Genomic DNA, 26301 nt, shown 5'->3' on the forward strand with positions numbered 1-26301 from the left:
ATACTTTCTTCTTATTCTTGCATTACTGTTAGATGGTGTGTCCTGTAGAAGGTAATTTATTTTACAAGAAATCAGTTTTCTCAGGCTAATGCAGGGAGAGTTAATGATTTTTGTGTGCTTGTTCAAATTTCAACATAGCTAATTCCAAACTATTATTTTTAAATTGATTTAACCTCTTAACAGTTGTTTAAAGGAGGTATTTTTGGTTTACACACAAATAACACAAAAATCCTTGTAGAATGCTTCATTTTCATTCTTTTGGTTTAGTTTTCATTGTTGGTTGACAGAAATCTGTATACAGGAATCGTTTACTGTGTGCCTCCTGTCGTGAAGCCCAGCCTGCTCTATCAATCCAGCTGGGTCAGTAAAAAGAAAGAGGATAATTTTTTTTTTCACTAGTACAAGGGTAATTGTTGGGATATAGATCAGTCTCTGTCTATCTGACTGGAAAAAGGGTAGCACCTGCCCCATGAGTCAGGAGGAAGGAGCCAGCTCCTGCCCAGGGCTGTCCAACACCTCCCCACAGGGCGAGCCAAAGGCAGACCCACCTTCTTCAGTCCTCAGGACCAAGGCATGGGGTTCTCCAGACCAAAACCTTTTCATACCACAGGCTATTATGACTTTCTGTGGGGAAGGGGAGAGCAGTCCCAGGAGAAGTGCAGCCAGAATTGTGGGCTGTGCCTGCCTCTCTTGCAGTTTCCTTGTGCTCTGAGTGACGTCAGCCCTCTGTCCCTCTCCTCAGTCTCTCTTCCTTCCTCTGATAGGATGCTAATTGCTGCTGACATTTTTACAGCTGAGCACAGGATTGTGCCTTAGTCATCTAAGTAAGTCCCCTTCCTCCTTTAAAGTTTTCCCAGGCTTAATTTTACTTTGTATCAGTAGGAAATGACAAATCATGTCACTCTTTTTCTTGCCAAGTGTTTCATACTGCTTTGCACTACCTGGATGCGCAGCATCTGAGCAGGGAAGTACAATGAACCCATGAAGTACTCCCAGTAGGAAGTGACATTTTTCCTCCTTTTGTTCAGTAAATTCCCTGTGGGCTGCAGCTAAAATACTGGAGACATTTTAAAGACAGGAAGCAGAACTTAACCCCTCTGTAATCAGGATCACTGTTGCCAGAGGAATGGGATTTATTAGGGAAAAGCCAAGTTAAGGAAACAGCAGAAAATCTTCAGGAACTTGTGTTTAGTTTTGCTTTGTCCTGCATATGTCCGTAATAATACTAGTATTTCTCATCAGTAGTGCAGGTTTTGATGTAACTTAGGAGCTGCAATAACCTAACTGGTTACAAGTGCCATCTCCTAACACAAAAAGTATTTCTCCATGTGATTTTTTTCCCACCTTTTTTAATATTCCTTAACCAGCATGTGGCAGTTGATCCCAAATTACAGTGAAAAATAATCTGTAACATGAAATAAAATATGAAAGTGTTGTCACAGAAGGATTTATAGATAGCCAAGGGTATGAAACTCTCCTTTTATTACATGTATTTCTTCTTATTTTACAAATAATTATACAAATGTTCCTCCACAGAAGGTACATTTCTTTTTTTTCTTTTTTTTCAAAAAAAGGGCTATGGCATCATCTAAAATAAGCCATTTATTGTTCATTAATATACAATGTGTTCATATTTCTAGGAGGTATCATATCCAAACCGCTGTTCATCCAAATTTCTTGTATGATCTGCTCCCTGCGCTCAATCCTTTCTGCCAGTTCTGCTGCCTCTGTCAAATTACAACCTGAGTAAGAAGGTCTGTAAAGTCCATCTATCTCATACTGAGTGTCCAAAAGGGAGGAATCCTCCTCCTCCTCCCGTTCACTGTTCTCGTATACTCGAGCACTCTCTGGTACCAACTGCTCGTCCTTCCTGTGCAGTTTCTGGATGTCAGTTGCGCATGACACACGAATCACCAAGGCACACAGTGTGAGGATTAACCCCACACAAATGCTGGACACAAACAGCAGAGCAGCTCTTTCAGGGTGATCTGCAGGCAGAAAGCCAGGGCTTAAACACTTTACAACCCTGCCAAGGCCCAGGTACAAACCCCAGCTGCCATTTCTGCAGCATTCTGTAGCCATTAATGGTGGGGAATCAGGGGTGAAGGGAAGCACTCACTGCCATGTCTGCCTCTTCTTTTGCTGGGCAAAAATGCTAGCCTGTTAATACCATTATGAAATAACAACACAATCCCATCTCTTTATGAGCAGCTTCCTGGTGTTCTCAACCAGCTACCAGAATTCTGCATGGCCTTTTTGTTTTTTCCAGACATCCTGCCAAAAAGGGCCTTACCATCACTGCTCCTTGATGATCTCTGTATGTGTACAATTCAGCATTCCCAAACATGGATGTCTTCAGTGCTGCCCACAGGTCAGGGCCAGTTTTTAAAACTACTGAACAACTGACAGTCCCCATTGTTCATTAAAACGTATCTTGACTGCAGTCTCTAAAATTAGAGTTTGGATCCTTCAAGATGGGGAGTATTCCATAAATACCAGTCATGCTGCCATTTCCCCATCCACAAGATTGATTACATTGTAATAATATCATTACCATAAACATGGGATTACTAGTTGTGACCTTCGGAGGTGATCCTCCCTTTTCCCAAAATGTCATCATCTAATGCGCCAAACAATCTCAGCCTCATTTTCCTACCTCTGATGTATGCAAATGTGGCCAAGTAGCTAGAGGTAACAATAGTTCCATCTTTCTTTGGAAGTCTTGATTCCTTTGGATCAAGGTCAACCCCTGTGACATGAGGAGGTAAAATAAATTCAGTGAAGCTACTACACAGATATTTGCCCAATAACTTTTCAGCCAACAAGTCTACACAGAACACAGGCAGGCTCAGGCTGTGCTGAAGGAGCCTTGCAGAACATTAGACCAAACAATGGTTGATAACTAGATAAATAAAGAATTAAAGTATAATTAACAAATACTGAAAATATTAACAAATACTGAACATCTAGAAAACGGTAAATTCATTTAAAAGAATCTATTACCAAGTTAAACCCCTTGGGCCTATTCCCATTGGGGTTTCTGAAATAATTTTAGTTCCTAAAGCTTCACAGCCTTCCAGTGGACTTCCCAGCCCAAGCACTGCCATTGCACTCCTGTTACCAAGGACAGTGCACGCATGAGCCACCTCCCTAACTTTGTGGCCTTCAAGAGGATCAGGTATTAGCATAACTTGAAAGATTCTTCACCCTGTGAAACAACTGCAGTCTCACTTTTCTAACTAATGCTGGTTTTGGGCAGGCTGGGCAGGTCACTCATCTCACAGCATTGCTGTGACTGCAGGGCTGTGCTCACATCCCACTCCCAGCCTGTCCTTCTGCTCTCTAAGGCAGCTGCTTCAGCAGGGTTTCCACTACCTCATCCCTCAGACTAAGTCTGCAGTGGGAAAATGGCCTGTTTCAATCAAAGACAAAGGGAAGCAGCAAACCCTGTTTCTGTGATGGTACATACCATCATTCTGTTTGGGTGAAGACTTGTTATCAGGGACCAAGGTGTTGACAGCCGTGAGGATAAATTTAGGAACTGCAAAGACAAAAGAAATTGCATACTGTTAGTTTTAGGAACCCTCTTCCCAGTTAATTACTGTGTAAAACCGAGGCACTTGCCCCCTTGTTTTCAACCCCTCAGTGGCTGTGCCAAGCCATGGATACGAGACAAAATTGGCCTATAAATCCAGGATAAACTGCGCTATACTCAGATGCTAAGTTACATCTAGATACAGGGTTTGGATGAGGATAATTCACTGTAATTCTCAGATAAATGTTTAAAGCCTTGCATGACGTCCTCTGCAAAGCCTCTGGGACAAAAGGTGGGGAGCTCATCTATTCCCATCCAGTGGGCTGCATATTTCTCATTTCATTAATTTATTCCCCTGATAAGTGTTCACAGCCTTTTTAAAGTAATTAAAAGAGCTAAAGGCAGGTGCATTGTGCAGACATTAAGGGTTCATATATTCTGTGATGGGTGAATGGGCCCTTCACACACCCAGATCTTGGCATCTGTTTCTGTACTATGTGAAGGCAGATTTTCAGACTGATGTGAAGGGAAGCAGGGGAAAGGAAGAAATTTCATGTGTAAAGCTCACCTCTATCCCACATAGAAACATTTGCCAATAAATAGTGTTGAGAGAGTTAAATGGCACAGAGGAGGCTGAGATTTGCAACCGCATGGTTTTCATTTGGAAACTTTTTTTCTAAGGAGAACTTTTCTTTCTGTGAGGGCTCAAAGTCAGAGCTGTTTCCTTTCCTGGTGAAGGAATATTTTTGAGACTCAGCTCCTGTTTGCAGTGGAAGGCCAACAGATATAGGGGAGAATGAGCTCATTTCTGTTTTGGCTCATCCCTCATTGTAATTCTTTGCTGGTTTTGAGCAGCAGAATGCTTTCCTTGGTGCATGGGGCAGACAGGGAGCAGGATGGATTGTTTTCAGCCTGCACTCTAGATGTTCTGAACAATGTACCTGTGTTGTGAACAACATACTTGGGAGGATGCACCATTCCAGTGCCGATGCAAAACCTGAAGCTCCCATCACATGGCCTGGGACTCTTTCACCTCTACTGATGTTCCTTCTGCTCCCATCCCAGGGGAAACTTCTCAGGACTTTGCTTGCTCCTTTCCCCCTATCCTATTCAAACATTTGTTGTAGGGGAACGTTTCATTCAAAACAATATGAACACAAAAGGCTCCTGGCTGCTTGCACTGCTCATTTTCATTACGAGGACTTTAACTTGAATATAGGCTGCTCCAGATCACTGAATGGAATAGCTGTGTCTAGAACTAGGAATTTTTATCAAGATAATGACAGCTGTATTACAGCTTGCGCCAGCACCACTTTGTTAGGTGAAGTGGGAGTCAGACACCAAAGGCAGCCCACAGGCAGACTCTGGCATCCAGGGAGTGTGGATACACCACAGTGCATCAGGAGCCCTGGTGAGCGCATTCCATGACTCTGAAACCCAGTCTCAGCAAGAGCCAGGAATGCCATATCGTGCAGACAGTAGATGGTGCTGAGCAGGTCATTAAGGGCACTGAGACTGTGAGAAACCAGCACCTTCTGGCTCCTGTGATGCTTTTGCTGTCAGAAATTAACTGCAAAAATAAAACTGCAGCCAGACACACTAGGCCTAAACAGCTGCTGACCACTGAGGTGGGGAGTTATGATTTTTTTTTTCATTTCATGGTGGAAATACTTTCAAGCGTGGTACAGCCTATGGTCTGCTCTGCTATGCTCCTGTAACTTCAGGGGAAAGTCTATTGGCATTATCTTGGGAAGTGTCAGGTTAGCAGGCATCTTCTAGTGAGGAGAAAGAATGTAAAATGTCATTTTGGAATATGCCCAAACTCATCCCATGTTCATTAGATGATCTGTGAAATAATCAGATCTGCAAATGATTGGCTAATGGTTCAGATTGCACAGCTCAGTAGGATTTGGCAGAAGAAAAGCTCTCCCAAATATGCCAGCAACACACTAGAACACTATTTATTACCCATGTGTTTTGCAAAAACACTTCCCTAAGTAACAGAATGCATAACTCCAGAGTGAACAAACTTACTCTGCTTTTCTGGAGCACAGCCATTCAAGAAGGAATGACTTGTTGTAATTACCCTCCAGCTAATTAAAGAGAATTCCTTTAATTCTCTCCAACAATAAGAAGCTGAATTACTGCACTGCCTCTCTCAACCAACTCACAGGCAGACTGAGACTCTCCCATGCCAGCAAGGATCATTTTCCTCTGATCTTGAGGTACATGGTCATCCTGCACTGCTGTTCCCAAAAACCTGTGCCCTTTGACCACTACTTACTAAACATACAGCCAAATGACTCTGGTATGTCCTCATGGAGCTTCTCCCATTGAAGGATTTTAGGGAATTTTTCTCTCCCCTTATGAAAATATATTAGTCTATAGCAAACAATATGGAAAACTGTTCCCTCTTGTCTAAGGAATGAGCTGAAATATGCTGTAGTCCTTCAAGTGATATATAACCTCAAGCCTTTCATTTTCATAAACCTTTAGTTCTGTTTCCATGAGAAAGGACACACTGTGCAAGGGAGAAAGTGTAGGTGTGCTCACATTAATCAGGTTTCAAGACTGGGCTTGTACACAGTGCTTCAATTATGCTGGACTGCTCTACTTTACCTGTCCAGATGCCAGGCAAAGCCAAGTTATTTTTCCCAGCTCTGTTGCAGACTCTGTAGAGCAGACTCTAATTTTGATAGTATTTCTTAAAAATACTGAAATACATGCTTTATATTTTATTGCCAATTGCATTTTATATAGGAAGAAAATCCTTAATGCCCAAGCTTTCATCAGATGCAGCTCTTTCCATGGGATTGTTCACATATTTTGATGGTTCTTGTGTCACAAACTTCCTATTGTAAGAGGGGAGATTTAGGAAGGCTTAGTGTCCAGATCTGTGTGTGTGTTTGTCATAGTTTTGCTTTGCAAGCAGAACGAGGGTTTGAAAATGATGGTGCCTTTGCTCTTACCACATGCGTAGCTGACATTGAGGGATTTTGTCACTCCAGGTAGGCATGGGCTTCCAAAATCCTGGCTACTGACAATGATTTTGCATCTCTGCTTCCCAGAACACCTTTTTGATAAAACTTCCACTGCTGTGTAAGACAAACAGTCTGAAATAAAAATACATACAATAAATACAAAACACTGGTGTTACCTGAAATGAGAGCTGCTGAATGCACAACTAGAGATACAAATCTGATCTCAGACATAAGTTTGTCTAAGCAGGATTTCAAAGTTAAATATTAAGATTTGTCAATGCAAGGAAGTCAGCTGCAATGAAAATGTGAACTTCAAGCATGGTAACTCCCCCATGTTAACTTCCAGGTGCAGTAAGAGTCATGTCAAGCTCCAAAGGGGTGCCCAGTATAAGATCTCCATGTTCCCTTCATGATATCTTGAAGAAATGAGCACATCCAAACAGCTGTCCATCTCTTCCATCTCAAGACAAGTGTGCAAATCAAAGGAGATGAAATGCTGTTTGCAAGTCTTTTTGGGTTACTAGGATGAGTTGACTGGATGCCTAATTTCAGTTCAAGTCAGGCAAGATCAATTTTTGTGTCACAGCAGCTCAGGCTACAGGGAAGTTCAGAGTATTAAAAGTGGTTTTGATTTATTATGAAGAGGTCAGAATGAACTCAATATTTAGCCAGGGAAACATGTGACTTCCAAAAATGGATTTTGCACTGAAACTGAAATCATTTGAGTGGGTAAGTGTGTGAGTCACACTCTGCTTTAAAAAAATGTCTCTAAATGTGATTAAATTCCCAGTATCGACACATGCTAAAATCCAAACCACAAAGCATAAACACCTCTTAGTTTGGTTTCTAAACAGAAAGGATGCAGAAATTACAAGTCTGGAGCAAGTAACTTTTCTGATGCTGCTCCTTCCAGTCAGCATTTTGTGGCTTTCTGTGCATGACAAGTATGTCTCACTCCAGGCTTCCGAGGCAAGGACACTCTGGAGGTCTGAAAACAAAATTATCTGGGAGTTAAAACAGTCCCTCTTTCTCTAGTAAAGGATGACAAACCTTCCAAATGCTGAAGCTCATTTGTGCCTCTTTAGAGGAAGGACAAACAGTGTTTGCAAAGACACTCCAAAGGTTCCACAAATCTGAAAAGAAGTGGAGGTTTTAGACTGAGTTCTTGAAAAAGAAGATTGACAAATTTGTGATTTTTAGAGTTAATGCCCTGACACCATCGCTAAATAAGTCATATACCTGAGCAGAGCCATCAAGAGACACTGGCCACGGCCTTGAGGGTTACTTTGGACATGGATTTTTGGCAGAGCAGTTCTTCCTTTGGCTTCTCTGAGACCTAAAATCCCAATGCCTGTCTGTCCCAAGAGGTTGCTGGCAAGGCAGGTTGACCTAAAGAACTGTGCAGTTCTGATATACTGAGCAGTTTTAGCTCCCCTCCCTGCTGATTTCAGATGAGTAAGGATATATTTGTGTGGACATTTTAGGTGGACAGTAGCTTATTTTGGCAATTGCAAAAGCAACAGGAGAGTATCAGAAGGATTTATCATATGGTTCATAAATGAATAAATTGGGAGCACAACAGCAAACTGAATTATGTTTCCTACAGAATTTCCTGCCCTACTCTTGGTGTCTTATAAAAACAGGAGGCTGCTATGCCAACGGTTTTCTACAAATTCAGCAATATGGCAAATACATGTTTCATTTTGCCTTTGTAGATGTTTGCTCTTGTTTCTGTGGGAGTTAATAGCTTCTTATCATCTCCATCCATGTTGGATTTGGCTCCTCTACCTGACGAGCCAGTAGTCATATGCCTGTAGGCTCTTGGCAGGTCAGTTTTTGGAGAACCTCCAAGGGCTTACCTGGTGACACAGGTGAGTAAATGCAAACCATGGCTGGTTTGCTTCTGCAAGGCACCACAGGCATTACCTGAAATGCCCTATAACATAAAAACCCTATTTAACAACTTCCTGCATTGTAAAAATATTTTGGGGTTTAGTGATTCAGTCAAAAAATGTTCTTTTTTTCCTGTCTGGTTTATGTGCATCCTTGCTGCCTTTCCACTAGTTCTCCTGGAAGCTATGATGGGAATAACCTGAGTAACTTATTTTCCTTCTGGTCAAACACCTTATTATTCCAGTGACTGAATGAGGAGAGCACTCATTCAGTGCTGCATTGAGTAAAGGACCCAAAGAAAGCACCAATCAGGAGATGAAGTAGTATGGCTTCTTTCTGGCTATCCCAAGTATCGCTTGAGCTACATGTGTCTGTAGAGCTTGTTGAACTGGTACCATCTTATTACAATAAACTACCTCTTGAAAGGCACATTCCCAGCACACTAAAAGGGCTGGTAGCATTCAGTGGTAGCGATATGTGGCTGAGAAGACACTCCATTCCTCACATCTGTCTCCCAAAGCTGCTGAGCCTGTTATTGTACCAGACACCCCTATAGGTGGACATGGGGATGACATGGGGACACAGGTGTCAGGATGAGGTTCTCAGTGGAGTAATAAACCATCCAATCTGACAGCTATTTAACAATTGGAGTAGAAAGCCTTGTTTCTAGAGGAAAGGCTCTTTCAGCTCTCTAATTAGCTTTGTTGGGGAAAGTTTGGTATGCAAATGATACACCATAAATCATGCAGGCTTTAATGAGAAGCAGTTTGTCTACTGGTTTCTTAACACTTCTCTCAATTTAGATAGGAGTAGCTTTCCCTCCCTTCTGGTTCACCCCTGCCACACAAGACCTGGAGGTAGATGATGAAGCATCTTGTGCCAAACTCTGGCAATACCATCCTGTCCCACCCTCTCCAAAGATTTCCAGCTGCCTTGTTCTCCCACATCACAATCCACAGGGCAGGACTCAGAGGGCAGGGGATCCGTCTCAAATGTAGATCCACATGACATAATACATAACAGGCTGGTGAAGGACCAGGGTATACAAAAAAATACTCCTCCACAATTTGCTACCCTGACACTGGAGCCCAGCTGCTCCTTGCTTTCATCCCCAACAGCTCCTTATGTTGATTTATGTGTCCTGGGGTGTGCCCACACCGAGAAGAATAACGAGGTGGCTTTTAAAATCAACTGAAAGTAAAGATTTCACACCTCCAATCAGGATGGCATGTGCTTTATGGAGCCCAAGTATCAGCTCTGGGGATAAGAACTGACATGGGTAAACTGTGGAGTTCAGAGCAAGCTAAGGCTACAGACGCCTAAAGAAAGTTACAATAATAATATGATAATTTATGCAAGAGCATGGCACATAGGTTTTCGCCTGTGCATCAGAAAAGAGACATTTGAGCTGCTGATTCCAGCAGAAACACAGAGTATCATCAGCACCATTTGAGAAATGTTTTGCTGATATCTTGACAATACTTGGGTATTGTCAGTAAACAAGGCAGGATGACACACCAAAAATCCTATTTAGTGTCAGCACAGGCCATTCCCTGGAAGTGAATCCAGCACCAAGGCTTTCTGAACAGCTGCACCCTTTCTCCCTCTCCCTGCAGTGCCTCCTCTGAGGCCCTAGAAGCCTGCAGGAGATTAGCCCATTCCCTGGTTTGATTTACAAGCAGCTCTGAGTTCAGAACTCAGTCAGTATTTTGTACAAAACCCCAAACCTGATTTTTGTCTTCTCCTTTGCACATGTCCTTGTCTAAATAGATTACAATTTTCAGCCAATGCATGGTTAATAATATCTATGTAACTAAATAGAATCACTGGCTTGCAGACAAATGACTTTTAAGATTAATTATTGATGTCTTTTTGATGTTCAGAGATGCTTCTCATAGATTACACTTTAGTAGGTTTCTTAGAAGCAATTTTCAGCCTTTGCACAGGGCTGGCACCAGTCATACAAGCACTTTCCTGTGTGGTATTAAGGGGTTTGAACAGCACACACACCTCATGCTGGCTTTCTCCATGGCATGAAAATTTACCTTCATGCCTTCAGTGTCAGACACAACATTTTAGTCAGCTTGGTACCATGTGCATAGGACATTCTTGCCTGCTGGACTTGGTGCCAGAGAGAAGTCCCATGCACATTTAATTTCTTGGTGTACCACTACAGTCTTGGACTCTGGTCATACAACAGCTTTTAAGAAAAGGACCCTGCCCTATGGATCCTCTCCTTACAGTCTACAGCTAAGGCAAGGAAGATCTGGCAGAAGCAGGGATCAGAGAAGAAAGCAGTAAAACACAGTGTCAGGGTCACCGGATTGTTGTCAGAAGCTGGAGGGAGAAGAGAGACAAAGAGCTGATATTTAGTACATTTCATGTAAGTTCAGGACAAGTAACAGAACTAGTTTTTGATGTTAATCATACTAAGGACTGATTAACAATATGAAAGGTTATTACTTTGCTGCATTTCTTTATGTTCCTCCCTCATACTGGGCAATTCATTTGAGTTTGAGCAATAATCTCTCTTATATTTCAATCACTGACCCTTTCAAAACACCATTGCTCTTGTACCTGAAGCTTTCTCCCCATCTGTTTTCCCTCTTCTCTGTGCACCTGCTTGGAGAAGGTCTATGAGCAGTATACAAACCTACCAAAGGAGGGGATGTGCTCCATCTCTGCCGAGCAGACACTCTCCTTGTGGGCCCATCTGCCATAGGTGGCCGAGTAGATGACAAGGAACTTGGATTCCTGGCAGTGGAGTTTCAGTTCCTGGTTCTCACATGCTGATTTGGTTTTGTATTCAGCTAAAATAGAAGCAAACAGCAATAAGGTAACATGAGGTAATTTATTCAGCTGGGCTGATAATAGTAAATAGCAGCGTGACAGAAACCAGCTTTTCTGCAAGTGCTGTTGTGAGTGACATGTGGCACCAGTACAAGAGAGACCGAGTCAATAGCAGAGCACTTCCTCCAACTGAATTGCTCCCATGTGATTATCCAGAGCCTCTGGCTCCTTTTTGAACAAAATAATTAACTTTTGACAATCTCCTCTTCCAGCAGAACAGCCTCCCTGCTTCCTGCCTAATTCCCTGGCTTGCTTTCTACCCCTGCTCTGTAGGACAAGCCTCATCCTTTCATTCTGTGTCTCCCCAGGACACTTGCTCTTTGCCCACCTCAGCTGCCCTGAGCACTCATCAGTCATGGGCACGGCTGGCACGACTCAATGACAGCACTAGGTGAGGGACAGAGAATGGGAAGATAAAGGCATGGGAAATGGTCCCATTCCGAGCCAGACACTGTTCCCAGCTGTATTTGCAGTGCTTCACCGAGGTCAGGGTGTTCCTCTGGGCATCACTATCCAGCAGAGGCTCATTGCAAAGTTTTGCTGACAAAGCAATGTGAATTCAGAGCCTGAGAAAAATACTCCCTCCTCTCCCTTACTCAGCTGGCACTGGCACAGGCACAGGGGCAGCACTCTCAGCACAGAGGTGGGGAAGCCAGAATGGCTCATCCTTCCTGGAGAACAAGCTAAAATCTGCATCTGGCCAAGGAGTCTCTTGCTGGTCTAAGCAGCCACTCTCCCTGTGGCATTTTACCTGCTGGTCTAGCTGTGATGGCAAACCTTTTCACAGTAGATAAGGCCAGGGAGAAGAGTTTTTTCCTCCTCCAATTTTTCTGTTCTCCAAAATATGAAAATAGGAAAAGGAGGTTCCTGAGCTGAGCAAGAGAAAATGGAACCCTTATCATGAGTGGAGTACAGGTGTTGCAACTGGAGAGAGAAAAACTTATCTATTAATTTTAAAAAATCATTGTTTCCTCCAGAATAGAACAGATAAAATAATGGATTAATGTTCTTGGTTACAGTCCAGTTTCTTCCATTTCAGCTCATCAACAGCCACAAGTTTAAGTCTAAAAAAGAGTGATTTTAAAAAATACTTGACCTGCTGCCCTGCCACCCCTACACCCATAGAGATCATGCCAAAAACTAGAGCCTCTGTCCAAGGGCTGACAGGCTAAAGATATGCTCTGTGGCTGTCAGTGTGCTGGAGTGGCTATGGAAATACAGACAACAGAGACAAACCCCCGGGTGGTAACAGACAGGGTAAAATTTCAACAGAGATCTCTGCAGAGATAGAGCACCAATAATTCTAAACAGATGAAAAACTGAGGTATTTAGACAGTTGCTTAAGTACTCACTTGAAGGCAAGGACAGTGCAAAATACACAAGTTGTACTCAAGTGATTTCCTGAGTAAAGATGTTTTCCACTGCCAAGCCTAACAATATTGGTATCTTACCTACAAATATAAAATTCCTGTCATGAGAAATCGTATAATTTCCACTGGAATTGGATTATTTCTCAATCCTAAAGGCAGCACTTCCTCTTAAATACACTTTTGATGAGCTTTAGTAAAATTCAGACCACAGAAAATACTATGTACTTAAGCTCATTTCCAATGGGGAAAAATATTAAGCAGATTCTGAAAGTTACAAACAGTTTCCAAATTCATTTTTGATTAGTAAAAAACCATTTCTAATGACACAGACACAGCTACGATATTCAAATCCATCTGCTAGTAATAATGCACTAATTGGAATGTGTAAAAAATTAAGCTATTGATACGTTAAAACAGATGAAAATTTTAATTTTCAGGCACTTTCTTTTCCTAATAATTAGCCCAGTGTATCCCCATGGGAGTTCTTCTATCAGTGTTTTGCCAGATGTAGTATCTGCCTCTCATCTCTCTGCTCTGACTTCCACACCCTGCATGTATTGGCCCTTCAGTTTGCCTACCACCTACTTCTATTCCACCAGTGGCATCTGTCGTACTGCTCTGGTTAAAGAAAATCCTTTTAGCACTGTTCCTGTGGCTGTGGGATGGTGTTTCTGAGTTGGGTGGTGAATCTTACCTCCAAATCATCATTCAGCTGTTTTCTTTGAGACCCATTTCAGCCACACTGCGGATTAGCTGCCAAAAAACCTGAGCCCCCAGGCTCCTGGGTCTTGTTCTCATATACAGTGGCAACAAGAACAACAATTAAAAAACTCCAATAAATGAAACCCCTTAATTGTTCTACTTTCTCATGTTTGCAAAGTGGATTCTCTTTGAGACAAGATTTGTCCCTTGACACATCAACATCAAATACCTGCACAGATCACAGGTGATTCTACAATAAACCCTGTAACAAAGTCAGAATGTGTATCCTCTGGCCATTATTCCGTAAGTGGGAGATATTTTTTAATCTTTGAAAGCTTTGGGCCCAGCTCCTCAAGTATTTTTGCATATTCCTTACTGTGATATCTTCTACATCCTTAGCCCAAGCATCTGGTTTTGCTGTTCAGCTCTGCCTCTCTAGTATGACATTGCCATCTCTCTAAAAATAACTTCCAAAACATTTTTCCTTTCTAATCTGATGTCTGACAGCTGGCCCTTTCAAACTACAGTGGTCATGAAATAGGCAGCAGGCACCCTGAAAATGCAAACACAGTGGAGAGCTAAGGTAAAGTAGAAAAGAATAATTCACTATCAATCCAAGAGCCCCAGAGCTTCACATAGATTTATGCAAAGCCTCGTGCAGTGGCATCCTAACCAAAACAAGCAACAAAACACACAGAAAAACACATTTGCCTGATATTGTTTACTTACTAGGTTTGCATTTAAAGGAGACAAGGAGGAACTTAGTGGTCCCTGGACACAGATCAGGCCCAAAAACCCGACTATTGACAAGAAGTTGGCAGGATCTCAGGTTTTGGCATTCATCCAGTACTTTCTAGAACAATGGGCAAAAAGGATAGGCTTGAAAACAAGGCATGAAACTATACAGCAATGAGAACACCTAGTTGGACTTTGTTCTATACAGGAGAGAAATCACAAATTTTTGGCTATAAACATGCAAGAAACATCTGTATCATTTGTTCTAATCCATATCTCTACCAAACTTGAGTCATGGCCAAGTTTACAGGAACACATTCATCACAGCAATGCTTATGGAAAAGTAGGATGTTACCAATTCACTGTTTGTCACTTTTTGTCTACACTCTAACCCAGGGGTGTCAGCCAAATTTTCCGGAGTGCCACCATAGCCTTGGTGGTGCAGAGCCCTGAGCAAGAGGAAACACACTGACCGCCCACTTTTTTTCCTGATGTGCCCGAGGCACACACTCCTAAGCACATTTATGGGAGTGCAATGTCCAGATTGTGCAGATTTCAAGGTAAACCAGCAAGAGAAATGAACACAACGCAAAAGAGATTACAAGTCAGAGTTACAATTTAATAACAATATTACAATACATGCAATGGTACAAAGAGAAAAATTGGTTTTAAGCCACAAAACCCCAGAAGTATAACCCAGCCCCTGGGGCACAAGCACAAAGGAGTTTGTTAGCCTCTGTGCTGAACCCTGTGTGGTTCCCTCAAGTCCAAAGTAAAAGTCCAAAGTGGGAAACCTGTTGGTGCAGCTGACAGTTGCAGTCTGGTGGAGAGTGGTGGTTGCAGGCTAGTTGAAAGTGGTGATCTCCTCCTGTTGAGGTTTTGGTCCTCCTCTGGATCTGACAAGTGACCCCTGAGGTCTTCTTACCCCAAGATATGTACCCTCAGGTCCAGGTGGGAGCACCCAGTCCCTCCCCCAGGGCAGGGAGTCACACAATGGGTGATCTAACTCTGTGAGTCATGGGGTATTTTGGAATCGTTGATGGCCCATTAGCAGACACGCCCCCTCAGGCTGGGTGTGAAGTTGCTAATGACTCCCTGGAGGGGAGTTATCACAGCTCTTATCTCACAGATGTCTTTCACACCCAGCTCATAACCTGAGGGGTCAGGTGTGCCCTGGGCAGCTGCTGCAAATGATCCATTGTTCTTGGGAAATGAATAGAGGGGGTAGAATACAGAGCTTTGGTCACTCCCACACAGTGATAAACTGGTCCCATCTGCTGAACTAGGATATTATCCATCCCTTATTGTACACCATCTAGTCATTCCCAAATTAACTACACATTCTCTTTTTAACTATATACATATATATATAGATACACATATATACAGTGAAACATTACAAGTTCTTCTCACTCAAAATTAGGTCCCCTTGTTGTACACAATGCGTTTCCCCATCTTTTTGCATTACCCACCAAGTGCAACCAGGTCCTTGAGCAAAAACAATCCCTCGGATGGGTGTGCCTTTGTTTGAGGGGGGACTAACCCAAAGAGTATTCCCTAACATACCTCTCTTATGGACCACAGGGACTTTTATCTCCATCTACAGTATTCAAGAGTTCTGATTGGGCAGGGCCAGCTCGATTGATGGAGCCTCGGGTGTTGACCAACCAGGTGGCCTTTGCCAAATGCAGCACCCAGTGTTTGAAAGTTCCCCCATCCAATGCCTTCAAGGTGGTTTTCAGCAGTCCATTACACTGCTCAACTTTCCCGGCAGCTGGTGCATGGTAGGGGATATGATACACCCACTCAATGCCGTGCTCTCTGGCCCAGGTGTCTATAAGGCCATTCTTGAAGTGGGTGCTATTGTCAGACTCTATTCTCTCTGGGGTGCCATGTCTCCACAGGATTTGTTTTTCAAGGCCCAGGATGGTATTCCAGGCAGTGGCGTGAGGCACAGGGTTATGTCTCTAGCCGTCCCGTGGTTGCCTCTACCATGGCCAGCATATAGCGCTTGCCTTGGCATGTTTGGGGAAGTGTGATGTAGTCAATTTGCCAGGCTTCCCCATACCTGTATTTCGACCACCATCCACCATACCATAGAGGCTTCACCCACTTGGCCTGCTTGGTACCAGCACATGCCTCACAGTCATGGCTAACCTGTGAGACACTGTCCATAGTTAGATCCATCCCTCGTTCATGAGGCCATCTGTATGTCGCATCTCTGCCCTGATGACCAGAGGCATCATGGCCCCAACGAGCTAGAAACAATTCTCCCTTATGCTGCCAATCCAGTTTTACCTGAGAGACTTTAATACTGGCAGCTCGATCCACCTGCTCGTTGTTATGATGCTCCTCATTAGCCCGACTCTTGGGTACATGAGCATCTACGTGACGGACCTTCACACTCAGCTTTTCTACCCAGGCAGCGATGTCCTGCCACATCTCAGCCGCCCAGATGGGTCTCCCTTTGCACTGCCAGACCGCCTTTCTCCATCGCTCCAGCCATCCCCACAGAGCATTGGCCACCATCCACAAGTCAGAGTAGAGGTACAGTCTTGTCCACTTCTATCGTTCAGTGATATCTAAAGCCAGCTGGACAGGTTTCAGCTCTGCAACCTGACTTGATCCACCTTGTCCTTCAGTCACTTCTGCAACTCAGTGTAGGACTCCATATAGCTGCTTTCCATTTCCGGCTTGTCCCTACAATGCGGCAGGAGCCATCCGTGAAGAGAGCATATCGCTTTTCCTCTTCTGGTAACTGGTTATATGGTGGGGCCTCCTCAGCTCGTGTCACCTGCTCCTCTTCTTTTTCAGAGGATAGTCCAAAACTCTCAACTTCTGGCCAGTTAGTGATGATTTCCAAAATCCCAGGATGATTAGGATTCCCTATCCGGGTTCGCTGCATGATCAGACTGATCCACTTACTCCATGTGGCATCAGTGGTGTGATGGGGAGAAGGAGCTTTTCCTTTGAACATCCAGCCCAGCACTGGTAATCAGGGTGCAAGGAGGAGTTGTGCCTCAGTGCCAATCACTTCTGAGGCAGCTCGAACTCCTTCATAAGCTGCCAGAATCTCTTTCTCAGTTGGGGTATAGCTGGCTTCAGATCCTTTGTCTCCCCGACTCCAGAATCCCAGCGGTCATCCTCAGGTCTCCCCAGGTACTTTCTGGTCAGGTTCAGGGCCCCACTGGAAATCAATTTTCTTCCGTGTCACAAAGTAGAGGGAGCTTACAATTTGACTGTATTCAGCGATATGCATCCTCCAAAAGCTCACGGTGCATAGGACCAGCAGATCTTATAGATTTCAGTGCGAGCAGGAGCCGCAGGAGGGGTTGAGGTGGTACCCAAAATGGAGAGACCTTCTCCATACAACCTGGGAGCTTTCGATCCTGCCTTCGAAGGCAGGGCCAGGCATGCCTCCTTCCCCTTAACACCTCCCGTTCCTTACCCGTATGGATTATATCTGTACCCAGGGGGGTACGGTGGAGGCGGGGTTGTCCCCACTGCTCCGCCTTGGCATACAGAGCCGCGGAGCAGAGGCGGGGGGGCAGCGGGGGAATTTCCTGCTTCGAGCTCACAGCAACAGGGAGCAAAGGAACAGAGGAGGGGAAGCCTCCCCCCACTTTTGTTGCCCAGGAATAAGGAATCAGACGTGGAGCCTTCAGGTGATGAATCGGATAGCTCAGAGGAGGAGGAAGCTCCTGTGGTAAAGCCAAAAGTGAAAGCTTCTGCGGCGCCCACTAGGAAAGCAGGGAAGAGATTGCTGACTGCCTTATCAGATCCTGATCCCATAGCTAGGAGAACAAGAAAAGGGAAGGAAAAGCTTGTGCTAGAAGCTCCTTTAAGGCAGGCTATGGGAAACCAAGGTCCTATGTATATAAAGACTCCTTTTTCACTGGTAGAGCTGCAGCAGTGGAAGGCTTCAGTGGGGTCATATAGAGACAATCCCGATAAAGTTGCTAACTATGTAGAAAGGGCAATAAAGACTCAAGATCCTGATTGGTTTGACCTGGAAGTGCTGATGGACACCCTATTGGACAGCACAGAGAAAGAAATGGTTAAGAGAGCAGCAAAAGCTGGAATTCAGCTGCTGAGGGCAGCTGGGCAGATTTCGGGGGAAGTTCTGCAGATATTTCCCCCAATGGATCCAAAATGGGATCCTAATGTGCCGGCACAGAGGGAAGCACTGACACGATACCAGGAGTATGTGGTTTATGGGTTCAGACATGCTATCCCAAAAGCAGTGAATTGGGCTAAGATGTATGAGGTAAAACAGGACAAAAATGAATCTCCTACTGATTTCCTGAATAAGCTGAAAGATGTCATAAGAAAATACACAGACATAGATACAGAATCAGACACAGGGAAAAAGCATTTGGTTAATTTGTTCATAGGCCAGTCTGCAGATGACATAAGGAGGAAACTGCAGAAGGCAGGGGACAAAAAGGATATTAGTGAGTTGCTGGATATAGCTTGGGTGGTATACCGGAATAGAGAACAAAAGGGCAAAACAAAGGTGTTGGAACTGGAGGAGGAAGATGATGGTCATGGACACTGTAACTGCCAGGAGCGTCGTAAACACAATACCCAGAATAAGGGGTGTTGTAAGCATCATTACCAATATGATAGGTGTTCCTACTGTAAAAAGAAGGGGCACTGGAGAAAGGATTGCCCAAACCTGAGAAAGGATGAAAACCCTCCTCTTCCCCCTCCAGTCCCCCAGCTGACTGTGAGTCAGAATGCATGAAGCAGACCGGAGGTTACTACCCCAGCAGAACCTCTGGTTATAGCTAAGCTGGGGGAAGAAGAAGTTGAATTCTTGGTTGATACAGGTGCAGCTTATTCTGTGTTAAACACCTTGGAAGGGAAACTGAGTCATGATTCTATAACTGTAGTTGGTGCTACCGGGGTAAGTGAAACCAGGCCTTTCTTTAAGCCTCTGAAGTTTAAATTAGGCAAGCACTGGGTAACTCATCAATTTCTTTATATGCCAAACTCTCCCAAGCCTTTACTAGGCAGAGATTTGTTAGAGAAGTTAGAGGCTGAGATTAAATTCTGCAAAGGGGGGAAAATAAAAGTCATAATTCCTGATACTAAATATATCGAAGCAGCTACCTTTTTCATACAGGAAAGCCACGAGGAGATTCCAGCAGAGGTAGAGGATGCTGTCATCCCCTTAGTGTGGGCCAGTGATTACCCTGGAAGATCCAGGCAAGCAGAACCAGTAAGCATCACTCTCAAGCCAGGAGCAACACCGGTAAGACAAAAACAATACCCTTTGAGCCTAGAGAGCTTGAAAGGATTAGCACCCCTAATTGAAAAGTTTCTCAAATTCAAGCTATTGGTAGAATGTGAATCCAAATATAATACCCCTATCCTGCCTGTGAAAAAGGCCGATGGCAAGAGCTATCGTTTAGTGCAAGATCTAAGGGCAATTAACAGAATAACAGAGGACATACACCCTGTAGTGGCTAATCCATATACCCTGCTTACCACATTAACTGATGATTTAGGGTGGTTTACTGTGCTTGATCTCAAGGATGCCTTCTTCTGTATTCCTGTGCATAAAGACAGCCAAGAGCTCTTTGCTTTTGAATGGCAGAACCCTGAAACAGGAAGAAAGACCCAACTCACCTGGACAGTTCTACCCCAAGGCTATAAGAACAGCCCAACGCTATTCGGGAACCAACTAGCTAAGGAGCTGGAGGAATGGAGAAAGCAGGAGCCAGAGGGAATCCTCCTACAGTATGTCGATGATCTGATGCTCGGCACGAGAAGCCGGGATGAATGCATCAGACTCACTATAAGTCTTTTAAATTTTTTGGGTTTAAATGGATATAAAGTCTCAAAAGGGAAAGCACAAATTGCAAAGGAACTAGTCATCTACCTGGGGCTGGAAATATACAAGGGACATCGACGGCTCAGTGCAGACAGGAAAGAAGCCATCTGCCGTCTCCCAGAGCCCCACACCGTCAGAGAGATGCAGGCTTTCCTGGGCATGGCAGGATGGTGCAGACTCTGGGTGGCTAATTATGGACTATTAGTCAAACCCTTATATGGAGCACTGAAAGCAGCCCAGGGAGGAGTCGTGGAATGGACTGATGAAACTAGAGCTGCATTTAAACAGCTGAAACAATCCTTGATGTCAGCTCCAGCACTGGGACTGCCAGACTTAACCAAACCTTTTGAACTGTTCACACACGAGCAACAAGGTGTTGCCCTGGAGGTACTGTCACAGACCCTAGGATGCCAGCGCAGGGCTGTGGCTTACTTCTCCAAACAGCTAGACAATGTCAGCCAGGGGTGGCCGGGATGTTTGCGAGCTGTGGCTGCGACTGTTATCCTAATCCAAGAAGCTCGGAAACTCACCCTGGGGCAGTGCATTGTCGTGTATGTACCCCATGCAGTTCAGGCAGTGCTTGAGCGAAAGGGGGGTCACTGGTTGTCCCCTAGCAGAATGCTCAAGTACCAAGCTGTGTTGTTGGAACAGGATGATGTTACCCTGAAAACAACATCCAATGTAAATCCTGCCATGTTTCTGTCCTCGACACTAACTGACAGCGTGCCCGAGCATGATTGCTTACAGACACTAAAGGAGATCTACGCCAGCAGACCAGACCTGAAGGACACACCCCTTGAGGATCCAGACTGGGAGCTGTACACAGATGGGAGCAGCTTCATGCAGGATGGTAAGCGTTTGACAGGATATGCCGTCACAACGAAAGATGAGGTGATTGAAGCAAAAGCCTTACCAGCAGATGTATCATCCCAGAAAGCAGAACTAATTGCATTAACGAGAGCCCTGGAACTAAGCGAAGGAAAGAAGGTAAATATCTGGACAGATTCTAAATATGCTTTCAGCGTGGTTCATGCCCATGGAGCAATCTGGAAGGAGAGAGGCCTGTTAACTGCTCAGGGCAGTGGAATCAAACACGCAGACCAAATTAATGCACTTCTGCAAAGCATTTGGAAACCAGAAAAGGTGTCTATCATTCATTGCAGAGCTCACCAGAAGGGGAAAACAGCCCCTGAATTGGGAAATCATTTTGCTGATCAGGCAGCAAAAAGGGCTGCAGAAAAAGGCATCCTGCCAGTAATACCACAAAAAGAAATTGACTTAACAGGATTCACCCCAAAATACCATGAAAAAGACCAGCAGTTAATTAAGTCCCTTAACGCAGAAATTAAAGAAAGTGGATGGGCAGTTACACCCACAGGACAGGTTGTAGTTACAGCCCCAATCCTTAGAGAAATAGCTCTGCAGGAACATGAAGCTACACACTGGGGAAGTGAAAACCTTCTAAAGCACCTAAAAAAGGTAATCATAGGGACAGGCATGACCGAGGTCGTGCAATCCACTGTTAGCAAATGTGAAATTTGCAGGCAAAATAATTCTGACACAACCAAGAGAGTGGTGCTAGGGGTAACAAAGGCTGGAGACTTTCCTGGAGATTACTGGCAAATAGATTTTGCTGAGTTACCACTCAGAGAAGGGTATAAGTACATACTGGTACTAGTTGACACATTCAGTAGATGGCCTGAGGCATACCCCTGTCGCACCAACACAGCAAGGGAAGTGGTAAAAGCTCTACTTAACCACATAATTCCAAGATTTGGAGTTCCTCTGGGAATGTCATCAGACAGAGGGACACATTTCATTGCAACCATAGTTAAGGAGGTGTGTCGTACCCTCGGAATTGTTTGGGACTTGCATACCCCCTACAGGCCTCAGGCGAGTGGCAAAGTTGAACGCATGAATGGTACCCTCAAAATGCAAATCAGTAAAATTTGTCAAGAAACATCCATGTCATGGGTTCAAGCTCTGCCTCTGGCTCTCCTGAGAATTCGTATTCAACCAAGGCGGAGGGATAACTTAAGCCCTTATGAAATACTGTATGGGAGACCATACCAAGCTCCGCACCTCCCGGGGGACATTCACATAAAAGGGAAAGTTGATTTACAAAAGTATTTAATGGCTTTAAGCTCTACTTTACAGAAACTCCAGAAATTTGTTGAGCTATCCAGACCGATCGGACTAGACACACCTGCTCATCAGTTCCAGCCCGGAGACTGGGTCTACGTCAAATGGTGGGACAACGATCCGCTGCGAGCTAAGTGGAAAGGACCCTTCCAAGTCCTGCTGACCTCTTTTACTGCAGTTAAAGTTGCCGGGAAAGGACCCTAGTTCCATTACTCCAGAGTGAAGAAAGCATCAATTCCTGGGACAATTGACAAAGCAGAACCGGACACTGATGACGATGATGCGGCTTAGACTGCTTCTTCTGTTCATGTGGTCTGTACAGTCGGTAACTATGATGCGAGTGTGGAATCAAAATTTACATGTGACCCTGGTGCAAAATGTGTCTAAAATCCTTCACAAAACTGACTGCTGGATTTGTACACAAACACCAGCAATTGATGATAATGAGAGTGATTGGCCCCTGATTGGTATTCTAATGAACGAGACAAACTTTGGTGAGACTTTCGGAGTCCCGGGGACATGGAAACTAGTTGAGAGAGCCTATTATTCAATACCCCTGAGCAATGTAATTCTTAGTCAAGACGATCAAACTGTTCCCTGTCTGTATATTAATGTTACAGGAAATGTCACCCTTCCTACCTATTGTGACACCAGCACAGCTACCAAGGGGTTAACCCCAAAGATGGTGATAAAAATGGCAGCACGACCCTGGAGAATAGTCCCTAAACAGGGCTCAGGGTGGTACTGGATCTGTGAAAATGAAGCCTGGAAAGTTTTACCCCTCAATAAAGACAGGGTCTGCACTTTAGGAGCTGTGATACCAAACATAACAATCTTTGACCGAATTGACGAACAAGAAGGGTGAGGAAGAATCTATCCCAGAAGGGTAAAGAGAACCAATAATCCCCTTATAGATCGTCCCACACTTTTCCACAGCATAGTCAGAGCTGCAATTCCATCCTTGGGAGTAAGTGAATTAGAAAAAGCAGTTGTCAATATCTCAGCTGTCCTCGAAAACCTCCAAGATAAAACCACAGATGCTATTACAGCTTTGAAAGAAGAGGTCCACAGTTTGTCTCGTGTAGTTCTGCAAAATAGAATGGCCCTGAATTTGATACTAGCCTCACAGGGAGGTGTGTGTAAAGTCATTAACACTAGTTGTTGTTCCTACATAGACCAAAGTGGAAGAATTGAGAAAGATCTGGCTGCAATTCGGAAGCAAACCAAAATTCTGCATCAGGTAACCCTTGATAATGTCTCATTAGGCCTGGATGATGTTTTCCACAAGCTCACGTCATGGTTGCCGAACTGGACCTGGATGAAACAGCTGTTTTTGGTAGTGATATATATAATTAGTGTTTGCATAATTGCTTATTGCATGATCAAATGTTGCAAATGCTGTTCATCTCTTTGGTACAATTTTAAGTATGGAAAGTAGAAGCGAACAAAATTTTGAGTTTTGTCCGTTTCTAAAAGGGGGGACATGATGCCGAAAGGGTTTTTTTTAACTTTTCAATTTTCATATTTTGTAGATTTTAGAGACACAGTAGATGCAATGCTGTAGATTTTAGTGAATTAATATTTAGCAGCTTGTAGCACAAAGTCCTTCTATCTCTACCCCTGCTCCAGAACAGGCAGCTAAGATCTGCCAGCTGTTTAGTCTCTTCCTCAAGGTACCTGATTAAGGCATATCAGAAGAGAACATAAACATGGAGCAGTGTGACCCAAAGCCCTGGAGAGCGTCCAAGAGACCTTTGTGTACTGAAGAAGAGGAGGTGGATGAAGACAGAGGGTCCCAACGACCCCAGCCCCAATTCAACGGGGGTAGGAACTGGGAGGGGACAGAGGTGGAACTGGACATGTGGACAGTAGTGATTGGATAGGTTATATTATAAAAGCTATAGAACTTAGAGCTTGCTGGCGCGCGCGTCGATGTATTCCTGGATGAGCGGGGTTGCTCATTAAAGTGCCTGCCCATTATCTTATCTCCTACAAAACTTGGCTCAGAGTCTTTTTTACAGACTTCTACGGCAACAAAAGCCTGTGCTTCCTTCTTGCTGGTCGATGGGGACATAGCTGCTGTTTTGTTGATCACCTCTGTTGGAATCTGGCAACGCTTGTCTTGCCATTTCACTCCAAGGAACTGAATTTGCCGAGCAGGTCCCTTGACCTTACTTCGTTTAATGGCAAAACCAGCTCTTAGGAGAATCTGGATTATCTTCTTTCCTTTCTCAAAGACTTTCCCTGCTGTGTTCCCCCAGACAATGATGTCATCGACGTACTGTAGATGTTCTGGAGCCTCACTCTTTTCCAGTGCAGTCTGGATCACTCCATGGCAAATGGTGGGACTGTGTTTCCACTCCTGGGGCAGTCGATTCCAGGTGCACTGCACACCCTTCCAGGTGAAAGCATACTGTGGCCTGCCCTCTGCTGCCAATGGAACAGAGAAAAAGGCATTGGCAATGTCGATGGTGGCATACCACTTGGCTGCCTTTGACTCCAGCTCATACTGAATCTCCAGCATGTCTGGCACAGCGGCACTCGGGGGGGTGTGACCTCATTGAGGCCACAGTTAATCCACTGTCAGCCTCCACTCTCTGCTGGACTTCCACACTGGCCATATGGCACACTGGCCAAAGGGTGAGCGAGTCTTGCTGACCACCCCTTGGCTCTCCAGTTCACGAATCATCTTGTGTATGGGGGTCACAGAGTCTCGGTCAGTGCGGTATTGCCGACAGTGCACTGTTGCTGTGGCCAGTGGTACCAATTGTTCTTTAGCTTACAGCAGTCCCACAGCAGAAGGGTCCTCTGAGAGGCCAGGCAAGGTGTTCAACTGTCTGATTTCCTCTGTCTCCACAGCAGCTATGCCAAAGGCCCAGTGAAGTGCCTTTGGGTCCTTGAAATACCCATTCCTCAGGTAGTCTATGCCAAGGATACACGGGGCCTCTGGACCAGTCACAATGGGGTGTCTGTGCCATTCCTTCCCAGTCAAGCTGACTTCAGCTTCCAGTACAGTCAGCTGTTGGGATCCCCCTGTCACCACAGAAATAGGGATGGATTCTGCCCTGATGTATCCTGATGGCATCAATGTACATTGTGCGCCAGTGTCAACTAAATCCTTGTATTTCTGTGGGTCTGATGTGCCAGGCCACCGAATCCACATAGTCCAATAAACCCAATTGTCCCTCTCCTCTCCCTGGCTAGAGGCAGGGCCCCCCTAGTTCTGGTCATGGTACTCACTGCACTGTTCTTGTAAATATGACCTGGAGGTTCCTTCAAGAGGATCCGACGTAACATCATTGCTCCTGTACTGTCTGGAGTCTTGCCCATGAGAGACCAGAGCAGCACTTATCCTTGAAGAGTTTCTTGTGGTAGTTGTTTCACTTTTCAATTCATGTACCCGTGCTGCTAAGGAAGAGGTGGGTTTTCCATCCCACTTCCTCCTATATTCTTCATGTTTTTGGAGGTAAAACCATAGATTGCCACATGGAGTGTACCCTTTCGCCTTAGCTAGGAGACACCTGCTCCTGACAGCAGAGATTCTTGTTTGTTCTGGTGAGATATGGAATATTCTTTCCTTAATCTTCTCTTCCAGTTCAGCCAGTTTTGTTTCCACAGCTGAGACGTGGGCTCATAATGGGGCAATGACAGTGTCTTCATAAATCCTGAGTTTGCTGACCAGTGCGCCCACCTTGTCCTCTCCCTCTCTCCACTGCAATGTTGCGAGGTAGTGAGAAATAATTTCTGGCCCAAGCCATGCAAATTAACCACATCTGGGATGTGCACTGTATACCATCCGGACTTTTAGGGAATCTCTCATCCTCTGAAAAGATTATCTCCAGTATGGCTAATTCCCTTAAGCACCGGATACCTTGTTCTATCGTGTTCCACTGTCCTTGCTGTACGTGGAGGTCCTCCTTACAAACATATCTCTCCTTCATGCTTGACAACAGTTGCTGCCAGAGGCTGAGAGTTTCCTGTCTCTTTCCAATGCCCTGATCAATGACAACATCTCGAGAAAGGGATCCCAGCTGCCTTGCCTCACTCCCATCTAGAATTGTATCATTGGCTGCAGCGTCCCAGATTCAAAGTAGCCAGGTCAAGATGGACTCATTTGCCTGTCGTATGAACTCTCTCCTGAGCTCACGCAGCTCGCCCAGGGATAGGGACCAGGTGATTATTTCTGGCTCCGTTTGTTCTGCTTGAGGTGAAGATCCTGCCTCTTCCTTATCATTCACTATATGAACTGATTTG

At 44.6% G+C, this 26301-nt stretch overlaps 1 protein-coding gene across 4 annotated transcripts in view; it reads right to left on the bottom strand.

Moving 5' to 3' along the window:
* Positions 1–93: 93 nt before the first annotated feature.
* Positions 94–26301, bottom strand: part of EVA1C (eva-1 homolog C) — a 44205-nt gene continuing 17997 nt past the window's right edge. For 2 of the 4 annotated variants that reach the window (XM_071562507.1, XM_071562500.1), the window contains exons 3-8: positions 14061–14184; positions 11067–11219; positions 6505–6648; positions 3470–3541; positions 2657–2749; positions 98–1988 (exon numbers count right to left, since the gene is read on the bottom strand). In XM_071562507.1, coding sequence (XP_071418608.1) covers positions 1603–1988; positions 2657–2749; positions 3470–3541; positions 6505–6648; positions 11067–11219; positions 14061–14184 — 972 coding nt within the window. In that variant the 3' untranslated portion in view covers positions 98–1602. Of the gene's footprint in view, positions 1989–2656; positions 2750–3469; positions 3542–6504; positions 6649–11066; positions 11220–14060; positions 14185–26301 lie in introns of all 4 variants that reach the window. The other 2 variants (XM_071562481.1, XM_071562491.1) reach the window with 2 other exon arrangements.

This window comes from Pithys albifrons, chromosome 1, assembly GCF_047495875.1.
Source record: "Pithys albifrons albifrons isolate INPA30051 chromosome 1, PitAlb_v1, whole genome shotgun sequence".
NCBI lineage: Eukaryota > Metazoa > Chordata > Aves > Passeriformes > Thamnophilidae > Pithys > Pithys albifrons.